We start from the raw sequence: 16,944 nt of genomic DNA, 5'->3' as shown, positions 1-16,944 counted from the left end.
GCGGCACTTGTCACTTGTCCCCACACACGCCTATTAAAGAACAGTGTAGGTTCAGGTGTAGTACAGGGGGACCACAGAGTCCAGCAGTAACTTAAAAAAACTTTAAAAAAGTAGTAACACCTACAAAACTTGTTCTTAAAGGTGCAGTACACAATTATAGCAGTCTTTCCTTAGAATGTGCAGGTGTAATATAAATAGAGAGTTGGCTGGCTAAGATCTCTTTTATAATAGTTGCAATACTTAACTCACTGCTTTCAAGTAGGTGTACTGAAGATATATCCTGATGGAGGTTTTTACTTATCCAAACAATTAAAGTCCTCAGCTGTAGGGGGCTCTGACCACTTTGTGTCAGTGGCGATATACTTGACAGAAATACCTGTATCCACGGCTGTGTCGATCTGCCTATTGCTAGTCGAGGGCACTGAGTGACATGATCCAGAAACACAGGTCCTATTGAAGGGTGAGCTAACCATCAGCGAGTTGCAGCAGAGTTAGGGCCCTATTACACCAACAGATTATCTGACAGATTCCTCCTCTTTTCAAATTCATTCCTGGCTTTGGCTTAAAAAAATCTGTCAGATAATCTGTTGGTGTAATAGGGCCCTTACTCAGCTTTAGTTGTTCTTTCCAAACTGCTGGCTTTTGTAGGTCCTGAAGACTTTTGCAGGGCTTTTGCGAAGAAGAGAACATAGTCCGACTAAGCAGAATCTGACTAAAAGACTAAAGACTTGGTCCACTCCGCTACTGTATAAAGGCCTCAGGGAGTTAGCTAATTGGTGCAGAAGATGTAGGAAGGTTCACTAAAGGATTGGACAAGTGTGAGGTCCCCTCAACAGGGATTGGTCAGTCATCCAACTCTCAGCTGGTGGCTTTGGTCACATACACATTTAGGCTATGTTCACACTATGTAAAAGTACGGCCGTATTTTATACAGTGTGAAACATTCTCTACATTTCTATGGGATCCCGGCCGGAGCGTATACACATCGTACCCAGAACCCGTGCAGCACCGCAAATAACTGACATGTCAGTTTTCTGCGGCCGCAATTCAATGAATTGCGGCCGTAGAAAACCCTGTCAGTTCACACAATGAAGCAAGCGGCTCCGGCCGCTTGCTTCATAGTGTGTTGTGGGAGGTTCTGATGCGGGCACGTACTGATGAGCCCGCATCAGGACTCTGTGGCCGGAAAGATCCTCTGGCCGGTACTTAAGTACCGACTGGGATGATCCGGGCAGAGACCAGCCGTTCCGTGACCTGGCCGGGTCATGAAACGGCCGGTCTCATACGCAGTGTGAACATAGCCTTAACCTATAACACTTTTCCTTCAGCTGTGCCTGGCAATAGTAGAACATACTGTGTGACATCTAGTGGTGGGAGTGCAATACTACGCCTTCAGCCCAGAATACATACTTTTTAGTACCAACCTACATATAAAAACGAAACAGCAATGGCAAATCTATTCTGAGACATTGCAATTGGTTGATAGCTAGCCCAATTACTCTGTAAATTTGGCCTCTTTGCCTTATAACCACTCTTAGAACCTACAGAACAGAGCAATGAACTATAAAGCAAATGTACCACTTAAAGTGTCACTGTCGTGAATTATTTTTTTTTTTTCCAGAAATCAATAGTCCAGGCAATTTTAAGAAACTTTGTCATTGGGTTTATTAGCTGAAAAATTTTTATCAAGAAAAAGCAGTTTGAAGCTCTCCCCCCTGTCTTCATTGTTCTCCTGTGGAGAGAGCTAAATAAAAGACCAAAACAGGACAACAAAGAGTTTATCTACAAATACATCACCCTCTATCTCTCTATACCCTCTATACAGTCACCACTGACCTCTCTGAGCTCTGATTACAGCTGTCACCCAGCTCTTTGCCTGTAATCCTCTGTTATCTGCTTTCTGCTGTCGGCTAACTCCCTCCTTTCCCCCCCCCCATCCCTAGAACAGACTGGGTACGTCTGATGCATCAAGTTACAATTTCCTGATTTTTTGCAGTGGATGAAAAAGTGGAGGTAGGGGGAGACCTGGGAAAAGGCTTTTTAAATGCAGATAATGGCATATTCGGCTTATAAACCCAACCACAAAGTTTCTTAAAATCGCCTGTACTATTGATTTCTGCAAAAAAAAAAAAAAAAACCCACGAAAGTGACTCTTTAGGCCAATATGTACCACTAATATATTCAGTATATCACCTGGTCAGCACCAGTGCAGAGATCCCGTGGCGATATCCATTTTATAAATCACTGCTCGGTTTCTTCATATGCAAATAGGGCCACTCGATACACTACAGGCGGGCCCAGTGCCCCCAGTGTACCGATATCCCCTCTTTTCGGTGACGGTGCCAGACTTGATTCTGGAGGAGGTGCATCAGGGGATATTGGTACACTGGGGTACCGGTCCAGCCTTCAGTGCATAGAGCTGGCTTATTTGCTTATGAAGAAACCAGCACAGATGGTGGGCACCGGGCAGCAATTTCAAAAATGGACCATGCCACCGGGATCTCCCCGCCAGCGCCAACTAGCTGTTATTAAAAAATACAAATTAATTAGCATAAGTGGTACATTCACTTAAAGTTCCTTTTTATCGGTACCTAGATAATATGTTTTCCCATCAGAACAATTCTTTTGAGTAACCAACATTTCAGCCATGTTCTCTATCTAGAAAAGAAATAAAGTCTTTAAGAGCACAGGTTCCCTGCTTGCCGGGAATAGTAGGACCCTTATTTTTTTTCTTAGCAAAGCAGAATTATAAAACGCAAGTCATTAAACTGAACCTGTAAATGTCGCATTAAATCACATTCATGCTAGTTGTATCATTTACACAGTGAGAATAAACTGCACCAATCAATTACACCAATCTACATTTCTCCAAGATCAATGCTACGGCGGGGGGTTAAATATGGCTTTTACTGTAAGCTTCGATGTCCGCGATATTTTGTTGCGCTTAGTTTTTCGTTTCCCAGCTAATGAAATGTATCCTTCAGTTCAGTGTTTACATCTAGCTCCAAGACTGATCAGATTGGTGATTTTAGTGAGTCATAGAATTACTCAGAGGGAAAGTACTGCTAGATAATTGCAGGGTCCGCACTATTCGAGTGGAATAAACCAAGCGATCGTTCATACTTCAGGAACATTCTATCTTATATACACTTATTGGATTAAATGGAGCACATTGCATCACATGTCAATGACAAGAACCGGTTCGAGCTGCCGTAATGCAGTTATAGTTGTAGTTCAAGAGGGACCTTGTGTGTATATATATTTTTTTTAATGTAAAAAGTTCTAAAAGACAAAAAAAAAAATATATATATATATATATATATATTCACAATAAAAATAGTTATTATGTAATAAGGGTAAAATGTTTGGTGCATTGGGGCAGCCTTTAACCGCACAGTGCACCGATGCACAAACCGAACACTTACCGATCAATGTTTATCTGGCGCTCGGCATTGACACCACTCTAGGCTGCTATTCACTGCCCCCACCCCAACCCCAGCTAAGTGTTCATTTAAATATTGCCAGAAGTTAAACTTAGGGTTCTATTTAGGGATGGTCCGAACCTGCCGTACGAACCCGAACTCTCGGCAATGATTCCCGCTGTCTGCCCGCTCCATGGAGAGGGTGGATACAGCGGGAGGACCGCCTGGAAAACTGGTTTTCCAGGCGGTCCTCCCGCTGTATCCACCCACTGCTCGGAGTGGCCAGACAGCGGGAATCTGATGCCGAGCGTTGGGTTCATACAAACCCGAACCTTGGCAGGTTCGGACCATCCTTAGTCCTATTAGATTAAGCTATTTTAACGATTAATGACTTATGATTAACGATAGCAAACAAGATTTTTTATCGTTAAAGGGGTTATCCAGCGCTACAAAAACATGGCCACTTTTCCCCCTCTCTTGTCTCCAGATTGGGTGGGGTTTCAAACTCAGTTCCATTAAAGTAAATGGAGCTTAATTGCAAACTACACCTGAGTGGGGGAAAAGTGGCCATGTTTTTGTAGCGCTGGATAACCCCTTTAAGCTGAAATCATTCACCATATCACACAGGATGATAGTCGTTAGTTATGATTGTTACAACGATCGTTACTACGATTGTTTACTCCATTTGATCCCACAAAAGAAGAAGCGATGAGCAATTACACTGAACGATGAGTGAACGAATGTGGAATTACAGCGAATGATTAACATGGATTTAATGGTCCTTTTACACGGAGCGATTATTGTTCAAATCTTCGCAATAAATCTTCGCAGATCGCTTCATCTCAACAGTCTTTCACAGATTCATCCTAGTGTGTGAAATGGCCTTAAGCGATCTTTAAGCGATTGTAACAACGATTTTTTTGATTTATCTCTCCGTCTAAACACTGATCGGGATAAAAAACAAATCGTTATTTCGAAATAGTTAAACGATTGAGCGAATTCTCACTCTATGTAAAAGGACCATTAGGGTCAGATCTATATCAACAATCAACGGCACACAAGCAATTTTTTTGATTGTTGCCTGCAATTACACAGGACGATTATTGTTTAAATTTGAACTATATAACGATTTTCCACACGATAATCGTCCCGTTACTCAATAACATTGCAGTGCACCAACATCCATGACTTATTAGTATCTATCAGCAGGTTAGGATCACCTAACCTGCTGCAAGATTCTCTTAAAGGGGTATTCCAAGGTAAAATAATATTCCACAGGATAGGGGACAGGTGTCAGATCTCCTGTATACCTTATATGAAGTTGTAGGCAGATAGACTCACAGCATGTCCCTATATACTTCTATAGCTTTTTTTTTTATTACTGTTCCTGAATACAACTAGAAGCTTTAATTACAGACCACTGGGACCTCCATGATTCCCAGAATAGGGAACCAGTTCTTTATTATAAATGCAGTTGCGAGCTGCACATCATTTCATTCGAGAATTGCTGAAAGTATTGTTACTCCGTAGACAGTGGATGGAATAGTGGAACACATTTGATTTGTGTCCTGGTCTGAAGATCATGGCCCAGTGATCGAATCCCCCAACATCTTATACTTATCTCCAGTGGATAGGGTATCAGGTATTTAAACTCAGAATACCTTTTTAATGCTTTAGGCTATGTTCACACTACGTAAAACTACACCCGTAGTTCTTGCCGCAGAACTACGGCCGTAGTTTTGCGGAGTTGAACATAGCCTTGTGTGCAATGGGATCCCGGCCGGAGCGTACACACATCGTATGCGCTCCGGCCGGGATCTGTGCAGCGCCGGAAAAAACTGACAGGTCAGTTTTCTGCGGCTGGAATTCAGTGAATTCTGGCCACAGAAAGACCTGTCAGTTCACACAGTGAAGCGAGGGGCTCCGGTCGATCGCTTCACTGTGGGCTATGGGAAGCTCTGATGCGGGCACGCGCTGATGCACCCCCATCAGAGCTCTGCGGCCGGAGAGATCATCTGGCCGGTACTTTTAAGTACCGGCCAAGATGATCCGGCCAGAGACCGGCCGTTCCGTGACCCGGCCAGGGTCACGGAACGGCCGGTCTCATACATAGTGTGCACATAGCCTTAAGTTGTATGAAGCTGTAAAACAGTACTCACAGAAGTATATAGGGCCATGCTGTACCTACATCCGCTTACAATTTTATATGGCTGCATACATGGAATTTTCTGTCAAATTCATTTGGAATCAGATAGAAAAAAAAAATCTTCTATTTGTTACTATATTATGGAAGGATTTTCTGTAGACACATAATAAGGTGTTGAATGCAGGGATCATATACAGAGGGAACTTGAAGCTCCTGGGCCCTATTGCACTAACTGGAGGCTAACTATAACAATAGTTTTCTGTGTGCACTTAGCTTTACAACGTACAAAGGACTTTATTCTAATTTCTTTGTTCGCTTGAATAAGAAAGTTACTATTGTAGATGCTCGTGGGTGGAGGAGTGGAACCTCGGGGGTGGGGCCTTTTTGTCTTCAATTTCTGTGCTTGACTTCAATCAGGTATCACAATCTTTAATTTTACTGAACACAAAGCGGTCCTATACTAGCCATGACCTTACTTATATTACTAACCTATAACTAAAAACTCTTAATGTTGATCATTTCTACTTGTCATTTAACCCATGGAAGCATATCTTTTAGGAGCTTATACTCATTTGGTGTTTTTTTTTTTAATTGGTTCATTGATAACTTGTGTTTTAACTATTTCCAGGCCCTTTTAATCATATCAAATCCAGTCTTTTGGGTTCTACATCCGATTCAAACCTGAACAAATACAGCACAATCAACAAAATACCACAGCTCACTTTGAACTTTTCAGACATGAAAAATGAAAAAAAAGCGTCATCACCTCCCTCTTCAGAAAAGGCCATTATAGCACCAAAGGTTAAGGAGCGAACACACAATGTTACAGAGAAAGTCACACAGGTAGGAAAAGCATAAGGATGTTAATTTCACAATTTATTGCTAATATGGTTAGAAAATATTTATTTGTTTTGGAATATTTGGAATATCGTGAAGAATTTAAATCTATGAATTACAGAAGGTGCAGCTCCTCATTTCAGTTAGGGAACCTGATGTGCCTCCATTAGTCTTTCTTTTTTTCAATTTGTTATTTTTTTTTTTTTACATTACTGCACAGATTTTTTTTTTAAATTGCTAAATTTTGCACAAACACCTGCTTTGTGCCCATATGTTGTGACTTATTGACACTTCACAGTGTGCTCGCCAAGTGGCTGGAACTTTGTACAAAATAGACATGGCTGTGGCCATGCTCTCATGTACAGAAGCCTTTTAAGTGTTCTGATATTATGTAGTGTTATTGTATTGAAGTGGTTTAATGAGAAATTGGAGTATTTCATTTGAGAGAAAGGTAAGGATAGACACTTCTATATGCACTTTTTTGGAAAAGAGTTTTGTATTATTAGTATTAGTATTATTGTTGTTGTTTTATTACTATTTTTATTCATTATTTTATTTTTTTACATAATACTATATGTATTAATGGAAAGTTATGACCAAAATGAAAACTACAGGTAGGGGAGTGCGGGAACATAATAAAAAAAATGTATACTTACACCCCTGAAGCATCTAATCATAAGCTCCCTGACTGCTGCTGGGCTCCAGTCTCTTCCAGGTTCCCTTGTTGTCACGAACCGGCGGGAGGGGCCACTCTTCAAATGACTGCAGCAGTGTTCCACCCCAGTCAGTGACTGGCTGAGCGGGCAATCCTGAGCTGGGTCATGATGACACGAGAACCTGGGAGAAACTGGAGGCCAGCAGCAGTCAGGGAGCTTGTGACTCGGGGCGCTTTAACCCCTTCCCCCCAGTAACATGTATATATATGTACCTACTGCACATACCCCGTGCAGTAGGAATGTATACATGCGTTCCTGATGTAAGCGGGATCGCTGCAATGAGAGCGATCCCGCTTACATCAGTGTCCGGGGCTGGAGGTAATGACAGTCAGCTGCGTCGTCTCAGCGTTTGCATAGCATAGAACAGTACATGCAATCTAATGATTGCATATTTTACAGTAAACGAAAGTGTAAAAAAAAAAGTGTAATAAAAAAGTTTTTAAAAGTATTTTAAAAAACCCTATAACGCCCCCCCCAATAAAAGTTTAAAAGACCCCCTTGCCCATTATAAAAATAGAAATATAAATAAATAAACATATTGTAGCGTGCAGAATTGTCAGATCTATTAAAATATAACATTATTGTTCCCGCACGGTGAACGGCGTAAACGAAAAAAAAAAGCACCAGGATTGCTGATTTTATTAAACTATATATCACAAAAAATTAATAAAAAGCGATAAAAAATTTTCTGTTACACCAATATGATATTAATAAAAACTAGAGATCATGGAGCAAAAATTGACACCCCGACCAGTCCTGTAGGTGGAAAAATAAAAGAGCTATGGCTCATAGAAGGCCGGGGAACATTGCATTAATCTGACCTGGACTTTTGTGCATCAAAGGGCTCTGTCTTGAAGGGGTTAAAAATAAATAATAATTATAATATTTATTATTAATTATTAACAAAATATATTATATAATTATATTATAAATATATATATATATATATATATATATATATATATATATATATTAAATTATTATATTTACAATTGTTTATTAATAAAATATAATTATAATGGAGTTCCCTAAAAACTACCCCAAACCAGAAGAGACAGCTTCTGAATTCACAAATATGTCTCAATTGGTTTAGCTGTTTCAGTGATGAGAACCTGATTATTTCAGCTTCCTGTTACACTACAGTGTCAGGCTTTCTTTGTGACAGTGTGCTATAGTCAGTGGCACTGCATGCAGGCCAGCTCTACCATCCAAGAAAATATATAATATATATATGTGGGTTTGGCAGGAAGGGGTTGAATTGGTCTGTGTATTAAACATTTCTTTTCATGTAGGTTATTTTTCCTTTTCCTGGAATCCTTCACTACTAAAATGGATTTTTAGAACACAATTCTTTTTGAGGTTATGCAGCATTCACACTTTTTTCAAGGTGTATGATTGATATAGAATGAGTTAAAGAGAAAGGCAAAGAAAGAGTTCTGCAACAGTGGCAGTTGTTCACAGCTTGTTTTGTGTCTCAACCTTCGAAAACCAATATTTGTCTCAGTTATTTTAGTTAAAATTATATAATTCATTTATCATGAATTAATTATTATTATTATTATTATTATTATTATTATTATTATTATTATTATTCATTCATATGGAAACTGTGATAAAATGAAGGGACATTCAGGAGGACATTTTTAAATATTCAGGTTTAGGGTCCAATAATATATTAAAAAAAAAAAAAAAAAAAACATATACTCACCTCCCTTGCTCCACCTCTGCCTCAGTCCCTTCTGGGCTGCACTTCCTTGTGTTGGTGAGGACACAAGATCCTGCCCACTTAGCTAGTTAGTGGCCACAGTGGTGCCCTGCCTCAGTCACTGATTAGCAGAGCGGGCCGGACTTGTGTCGACACTGACATAAGGAAGTGCAATAAAGCATAGAAGAGCACCGGCGTTGGTGGAGAAACAGGGACTAAGAAGTGGTGGTGGGGAGCAGGAAAGGTAAGTATAACCTGAGCTGGGCTGATTTTGGGCTGGATATTTTCAGTAAGGCGCAGGAAGTCCGAGAACCTGCTCCTGTACTTATGTGCTCTGGCACCTATAACACACCACAGTACCAGCTTAGTGCAACATTAACAGTTTTGGTCTCTGCTACAGACTGTCATGCAAAATGCTGTTCTTTGATAAATCCCCCCACCCCCCCATTAAAAAGTCACACATTATACCATTTTATTTTGTGCCAAAGCATAGTTACACAATTGATTTTATATAAACATCTAGAAATAGGCCTTAATATATGGAAATAAGCATCTCCATGCATTGTGTAGTAGCTGTGATTGGTTACTGCAGCTCAGCTCTCTTTCAAATCATTGAGAGCTGAGATGCGGTAACCCATTGTGGCCACTACACTAAGTATGGAGTTGTCTGCTTTCAGCTCTCTTCACTGTGTATGAGCACCATGGCTCTGCTAGGTTTCATATTCCCACCTATCAGACATTAACGACCTATTAACAGGATAGGTCATCAATAAAAAAATAATAGCCATAGAAGGCCCCTTTAATTCATTAGAAGCATACTTTGTCTGTATTAAAAGGCATCTATCAGCAGATTCACCTATAATAACTTGCTATTAGCTACTTATAGAGCTTGTGACACTGATCACACTGATCCTTCTTTTATGCCCGCAGGTGCACTGCTACCCCTGTTCCGCAGAACCAGTAAGAAGGCATCCTCCTATGCCTTCCCCCACAGTAAAGAAGTGGGAAATAGGGCCTATGTGTAGAAGATGTTACTGTGCAAGCATGAGGTCTCCAGGCCTACGAATGTTAATAAGGTTCTCGATGTTGCCACCAATGTATCCCTTTTTTTTTTACGTACACAAAAACGTAGTCAACCTCATTTTAGTGTCCGTTAAAAAAAAACGGTCCGTTTTTGTTATAATGGAATTCAATGAAAAAACGAATGCACACACATGCATTTTTTTTGCAAAAAAACTTGAAAAAAGCGGATTGCAAAAACGCAGTGTGAACCCAGCCTAATGTGGTTTTCTCAAAAACAGAGACCAGAAAGAGAAGCACCAATGTGACCAGCGTCTCAAGCTCTATTAGAGGATCCCGGCAGGTTATTATAGGCGACCCCGCTGATAGATTCCCTTTAATAGTTTACTTTGTGCTTCCTATTATTGCTCATCTTCTTGGAACAACTGTGTCCGGTCTAATAAATATTCATTCAGGTATTACAATAGAGTCAGACGCTTTAAGTCACCACTCTTCTCGGCTGGTAAAAAATAAACATTGTTAATATATTCAGGATTTAATTGGTTTGCGTGCTAGCATTTACATGTTGTGGCTTTGCATTTGAATGTGGATTAAATGATATTGGGCGGCTTCTGTTAGACCGCTGTGAACAATGACGCCATCTTTACTATGGTGTAGTAAATATAATATAGTAGATTTTACATCCGTTACCTAAATCCCCATTGCATTTTAATTATACAATTTTTATTGTATAGCATTGTACTGATAGTTTTTTGGAAACTAACCTGTTTCATCAAAAGAGTTTGTTTAACCGACTGCCTGATGACTATAAACATTTGAGCGGTGGACGATTAACTCTGCAAGGATGTTCTAGAATGTCCTTGCAGAGTTTTATAGTGGCACGGAGATCATGCAAGAGCTGAGAGACAGCTGTCAGTGGCAGCTGTGTTCCCCAGAGAGAAGGATACACAATGCTCAATACACAATACAGAATAAACAATGTGTATACAGCACCAAAGGAGCTTTCTAGCCTGGCAATCATGTGATCGCTGGGTGGCAGACGTTATATAACAAACACTTAAAGGGGTTCTTCAACTACAAAAAACTATTTTGAGCTTTCTAATAAATGAACATATGTTAGTATATAAATGATTATGCTACCTTGGTCTTTCCTCCTGCTTTCAATGCAAACTGCTCTGTTATCTTCATTAGCCCTTCTTGTCTGGTGTACATGCGTTGATGGAATTCCTGTTACTCTGTACTCTCCAGCTTGAATTCAGCCAGGTCTATATTCTAGTGGGAGGGGGTTGAAGTAAAGAAGGTTTAATGGGAGGGGGATAAAGTAGTCTGAATTCCCAGCTAGAGTGTACAGCAGGAACAGGAAGTCCATTACAGCATGTACACCAGACAGCAAGTTGGGCTAATGAAGACAACACATAGTTTGATCAGAAGCAGAAGACAAGCATGAAAGACCACAGAAAGTAAAATAAATTTATTTACTTATATATGGGTACATAGGTGTAGTCTTCGGAAAGCCCCTTTAACAGTGCCCAAGTAAATGTGTTATACGACACTTAGATAATACTACAACTGTTACCCCGTCCTTTAAAAAACTTTGCCTGAACTGAACTCAATAGCTTCCAAGCACACTGTATCCCTGCTTTATGCTTTTCTCCTCTTGGAGGTATCTACCTCCACTGTGATTTCAGACTAGCTGGGGACAGGAGCCAGGTGGCACCTTTACCACAGAAGACTGGAAGTGAGAGAGCATTCTTTTTATGTCATCAGACCTCGATCTCTTAAAACACAACCAAGTTTAAAATCATCTTCTGATGGTATAGAACTCGCTCTCTGCTCCATACATTCTACCCCAGTGTAACTGATGTTTGTTAGAGATGCAACCTAGCATGTGGTACCATGTAGCCAAGTGCTAGATCCTTAAAACTATCACAGACCGTAAAAAAAAAAAAAAAAGACTTTAAAAATGGGGTTAGCATTAGTGTTTAAGCGAGCACTAAAATGATTAATTGCTCGTTTTTAAATGTTCGATTACTCAACTAGAGTAACTCCGGAGAGCAGAGGGTGCTAGGTTCACCTATTCCATTTTTTCTTTCTAATTTTTGTATATTTTGTCCCTTGAAGGGATGTGTAAGTGAAATATACAAAAATAAGAATGAACAAATGCAATAGGCTACTGCAAGACACCTTAGAACTCCGACGTTATGCCATCTGTTGACAGCATACCAACGGAGTTCTAATATGTCTTGCAGTAACCTATTGCAATTTTTCTTTCTAATTTTTGTGTATATGTCCCTTGAAGGGATGCGTAAGCGAAATATACAAAAATAAGAATGATGCAAAAGGTTACTGCAAGACACATTAGAACGCCGGCGGTATACCATTCCCGATATTCCATCACTCCTTTGCCCGCTTCCTCAAATTAACTCCTCTCTTCTCTCCCACACTTCCACATCGATTGTCTGGTTACTATAACCATTTATCTGTTGATATCATCACAGTCCAGTATATTATTCACAATTCATTGCCCAACACCATCCCCAAACTTATGACACCGCTCAGAGGCTCTTCTGAATCCCTGCCTGGTCTCGAGCTACCCTTGTCTTCAGGTGCTGTTATTTTTTTATTCAGGCGCGGTGTCAAAGAGACGAGGCCTAGAACATCCGTGCCTTGGCGTGCTGAAGATGAAGGACCAACTTAGGGGTGTTCCTACAAAGAAGAAAGGCGGAGAGAAAGGCACTGCAGGGTTAGAGCATCGATGCTCTGGGCTCCGCTTCTTTGACACTATAGAGCCAGAATAAGAGAAGTTTTTTACTGGAATACTGATACCATTAGGATTGAGAACAATTTCCGAACAGTACTGGATATTTTGGAGCAGTGTCGGGCAGTACAGATACATTTTAAGAACTTTTTCATTACATAATGTATTTTTGTTGTATATATGAGGTTGTGATGCCATGTTTCCCCTTATTTCCTTGTTTCCCCCTTTTACATTCTACATACTACAACTGGTATAAAACAGGAGAAACTGTGGGTGGACCATGCATGGTGAGAACAGGTAGTGGAGATAAGGACATAATCCATGGGTTATTCCAGGGACAGCCGCCATATCTTTTCGACAAGCCCCAAGTATGTAAATAATAAGTCACTAGTAGAGATGATTGAACATCGGGAAATCTTAGGCTCGATTGAACTCGAACATTTTTGAACGTGCAGAATTTGATTCTCGATGCCTTCCCGGTCCGTGGGGAAGGAGGAGACAGCCCAAGTACTGCCTGGAATTCCGGGATACAGCCTATTACCTAGAAATTCGCCTATTCCCTAAATTCCAAACGGTACTCGGGCTGTCTCCTCCCTCCCCACGAACCAGGAATGCATCAGGAATCAAATGCTGCACATGCGAAAATGTTCGAGTTCGATCAAACCTAAGATTTCCCGATGTTTGATCATCTCTAGCCACTAGCACTAATGTGTGTAAAGAGTTAACTTCTTCAAGACGACAGATTAACAAAGTAACTCTGCCAAGACATGCAGACTTGTCTGTGAGACCAAGATTGTGCCCAAACAACAGCAGCAACCCTGGCAGAATAATCCCCTAGAGAAATGGACACAGTCATCACGGTCATGGAAGAGTCATTTGTTGTCCACATAGGGCACTCAGCATTCCTCCCAATTACATAAATTAGTAATAGCAGATCCCGTATTTATCATCACTCTATTTATATTTCATGTATTCGATGTGTTTGTATCTTTCAGTTCCAATCATTTGTATATATATATATATATATATATATATATATATATATATGTGCAAAAACCTGAACCTGATTCACTGTAAAGGTTCATAATGTGCACAATAGAGATGGTCAGGTATTACCAGATGACTCTTAAGTGAGAAAGCATTGGTCCGTTTCCTCAACCTCTGCTATATCCATGGCAACTCTGAAGAATTGTTTCATCCTTTTTCTATGCATGAAGGCTTAGGTTTATATATCTCTGGTATTTTAACAAAACATTTTACATTTCCACTGAACTGTATAGGCCCTTTGACACAGGCTGAGAGGCTGGTAACAGTCGCATTTAATGTTTTCCTATGTTTGTTAGCACCCCGTATACAGCACGTTTGTTGACCACATGAGGTTATCATCGCTGGGCTTCCTGTGTGGGAACAAACCTAAATCAGCTGAATGGGGTCCAGGTACTCGTTTTACCTGTAGTGCACAGTCAAGTTTGGACTTATATATAACTTATATAACTTATATATAACATATAAAATATAACATTTCTCCAAGGGCAGGTTAAAAAGAATACTAAACCTAAAAATTACCAAATAAACAGATTAAAAATGCTTAAAATTTGTTTATTGAAAAATTTAAAGGGTGGGATCTAGCCAAGGTTGGGGTATAGTATTTCTATTCCAAGTCTAACTGCAGACAGAGATTGTCACACTGTTTGTGCACTCACATTAGGTCAATGGGAGTTATGCCAAGTCTGGTGTGAGCCATAAGGGTTCTTTACATTAAAAGATTTGTCGGATGCAGGAGGCGGCAAACTGAGTGCCAATCAGTGAGATAGATGCTTGTTTGGAGTACCTTTACACAGCACAACAGATTGAGTGGCCAGGCTGCACAAGAGATCCATATGCAGCCATATATCTGTGCTTTCAGTTTCCTGACCAAACAGTAGTGCATACTTACCTAGTGCTGCTGCTGTGATCCGGAATCCTCTCCTCCAGCTCTTTTGTCCAGCTGCTGTCTTCATGCCTCATCTTCTCCAGCTTCCAATCATTCTGGAGGAGGTGGCGGTCTGAAGATACAGCAGCTAGACAGGAGAGCCAGGATGCCGGATCACAGCAACAGCACGCTAGGTAAGTATGTACTGCTGTGTGATCTGGAAACTGACAGTACTGATATAGGAATATTCACTGTGTCAGTTTGCATTTGTCTTGTCTTTAAGGTAAATTTTAAAGCCTTTGCTAAAGGCACAGCCAAGGATTGGGCGTTTTCCCTGTTACTTTAACATAGGCTAATTATCCACCACAGGAGCGGTTTTTACCATGCTCCTGGACAATAATCTGCCTATGTAAAAAGCACTTAAGGGTGGGCCTCATCCATCAGATAGTTGTGACATGTCCTGCACATATGCCATAAGTGTCCAAACAGAAATATAATATTAAGGGAAGAATTGGTGTTTCTTCCATTTATTAGTGCCCCATATACTTCCTGGTATTTAATGTATAGTACTTTTTTTACCAATGAGGCCATTTTATAATGATTGATTATGTCCGGCCATTCATGTTCTTTACAGTTCTAGAACAGATGGAAGTCTACCTTCCCTCCATTCAAGGCAAATATGATTGATGTAAGAATGAGTATTTTATCAATGCATCATATCACAAATGAATTTCACACTTTCATGCACATTTGGTCGTTCATTTTTTTTTCGAGGTTCCCAATGTGACAGTTCCTTAAACATGACAATTAATTCAACAAATACAGAAAGTTCTCATTAAAATTGTCATGTCAATTAATTAAATACGTCTGCTAGTTAGCATATTGTCTCTGCTTGCTGTCAGATACTCACGGATATTGTTTACCTTAAGTTTTCTAGAAGATGGTAAAAGTGGGGTAAAAAAAAAAAACGTCCCTAAAAACATAAAAAATATTTCTCAATCCTTACATTTCAGGGGGCGGGACCAGAGCTGGACTGTTTGCCAGTAGCACACATACATGAATTTTTTCCCTTACTTCTCTGGCCTATCACAGCAAAACACGTACTCCTCTCTACTATATCATGACTCAGTGCTGGAGAAAGTGTGCTGGATTGAAAATGCTGGCATAGTGCTGAAGATTTACATATGGAGGGAGAAGGAGGTTATTGATCTGTTGGGTTCCCAATGCCTTATGTGATCAGAAGCGAAAGAAACAGTAGCAGCATCCCAGCGAGTGTAAGGATTTAAGGATAGGGGGATTACATTGCAGCACTGTGGACATATAGTGGAAGGTACACTAGTATTTACACAAGTACAGCTACTTGAGTTTTATGGGTGGTCAAAGATTTACCTTTCAGGCACAGTGTGGATCAGATTCAGTAGGTAGATTGGCCCTGGTTTACAGATGCACAGACTCTCTCTATCTCCTTTATACAGCATATAGTAAACCTTGCACCCTCGTCCTGTGTTTGTCCTGATCTAGTTTTTACTAAAGACAAATTTGCTCTGATGACAGGTAGTGAAAGCAGATAACAGAGAAGTGAGACACCTAGTGGCCAAGAGATGATCGAACAGGGGGAATTTTCAGGTTTGTTCTAACTCGAACCATATTGAATGAAATGGTTTGAGTTCGAACGAACCTGAAAATTCCCGCTGTTCTATCATCCCTATTCTGGAATAAGGAGTAATTTTTGGTTAATAAAGTATTTTAGAGACATTAGGAATCACATAGGCTGTCACATGGAGGAAAGCTGTTTGAAACACCAGTGCCCATTCAATAAATAATCTATTATTTTGTTACTACAGCTCCGACGCAAGCAATGCATCTCCATGGTGACAGGCAGCAGAGAGATTCTGTGTAGTCGAATCCCACAGCCTGTCAGCCTCACACGTTCTTCCATTCTTTCCTACTTTGTGCATTTAGTAGGTTAGCTAAAAGTATAGAACAGGGAGAAAGTAAAACAACAGTAGACTTAACCTATCCAGACTTTGTTTTCTGTTACCATGGAGATGCATAGTCTGTATCGGAGCTGTAAAAATAAAATGGTGGACATTTTTTTAATAAAGACCTTTTGCAAACCTTTTTTAAGGTTCATTAGAGCAAGAAGGAAAATGGTTGCCGGAACTTACAAAAAATTTAATAGGGTTCTGTAGAGAATTATTTCTGACTATATCTGTGCTAAAAAAAAAAATAGTTCTCACCTGCTTTAGATCCCCCACCGGTGTTGATCTGTTCTGTGCACAGTTCTCTCTGCTTTATTTCGATATGCAGAAAATAAATGCTTATCCAATCACTGGCTGCTGTTGGTTAACGTGGAGGCCAGTGATTGGCTGATCGGGCATTTCCTGTGTGTTAACAGGAAAACAGGAAGTGTGGATCAGCACCATCA

At 40.2% G+C, this 16,944-nt stretch overlaps 1 protein-coding gene across 3 annotated transcripts in view; it reads left to right on the top strand.

The window, feature by feature from the left end:
- The window catches only part of KCNH7 (potassium voltage-gated channel subfamily H member 7), a 292,320-nt gene that overhangs the window by 190,676 nt on the left and 84,700 nt on the right, over positions 1 to 16,944 (top strand). For 2 of the 3 annotated variants that reach the window (XM_069985116.1, XM_069985114.1), the window contains exon 5: positions 6,197 to 6,411. In XM_069985116.1, coding sequence (XP_069841217.1) covers positions 6,197 to 6,411 — 215 coding nt within the window. The remainder of the gene's footprint in view (positions 1 to 6,196; positions 6,412 to 16,944) is intronic. The other variant, XM_069985115.1, reaches the window with a different exon arrangement.

The sequence above is a fragment of the Dendropsophus ebraccatus genome, chromosome 9, assembly GCF_027789765.1.
Source record: "Dendropsophus ebraccatus isolate aDenEbr1 chromosome 9, aDenEbr1.pat, whole genome shotgun sequence".
NCBI lineage: Eukaryota > Metazoa > Chordata > Amphibia > Anura > Hylidae > Dendropsophus > Dendropsophus ebraccatus.
This window is presented reverse-complemented; position numbering and strand designations above follow the sequence as displayed.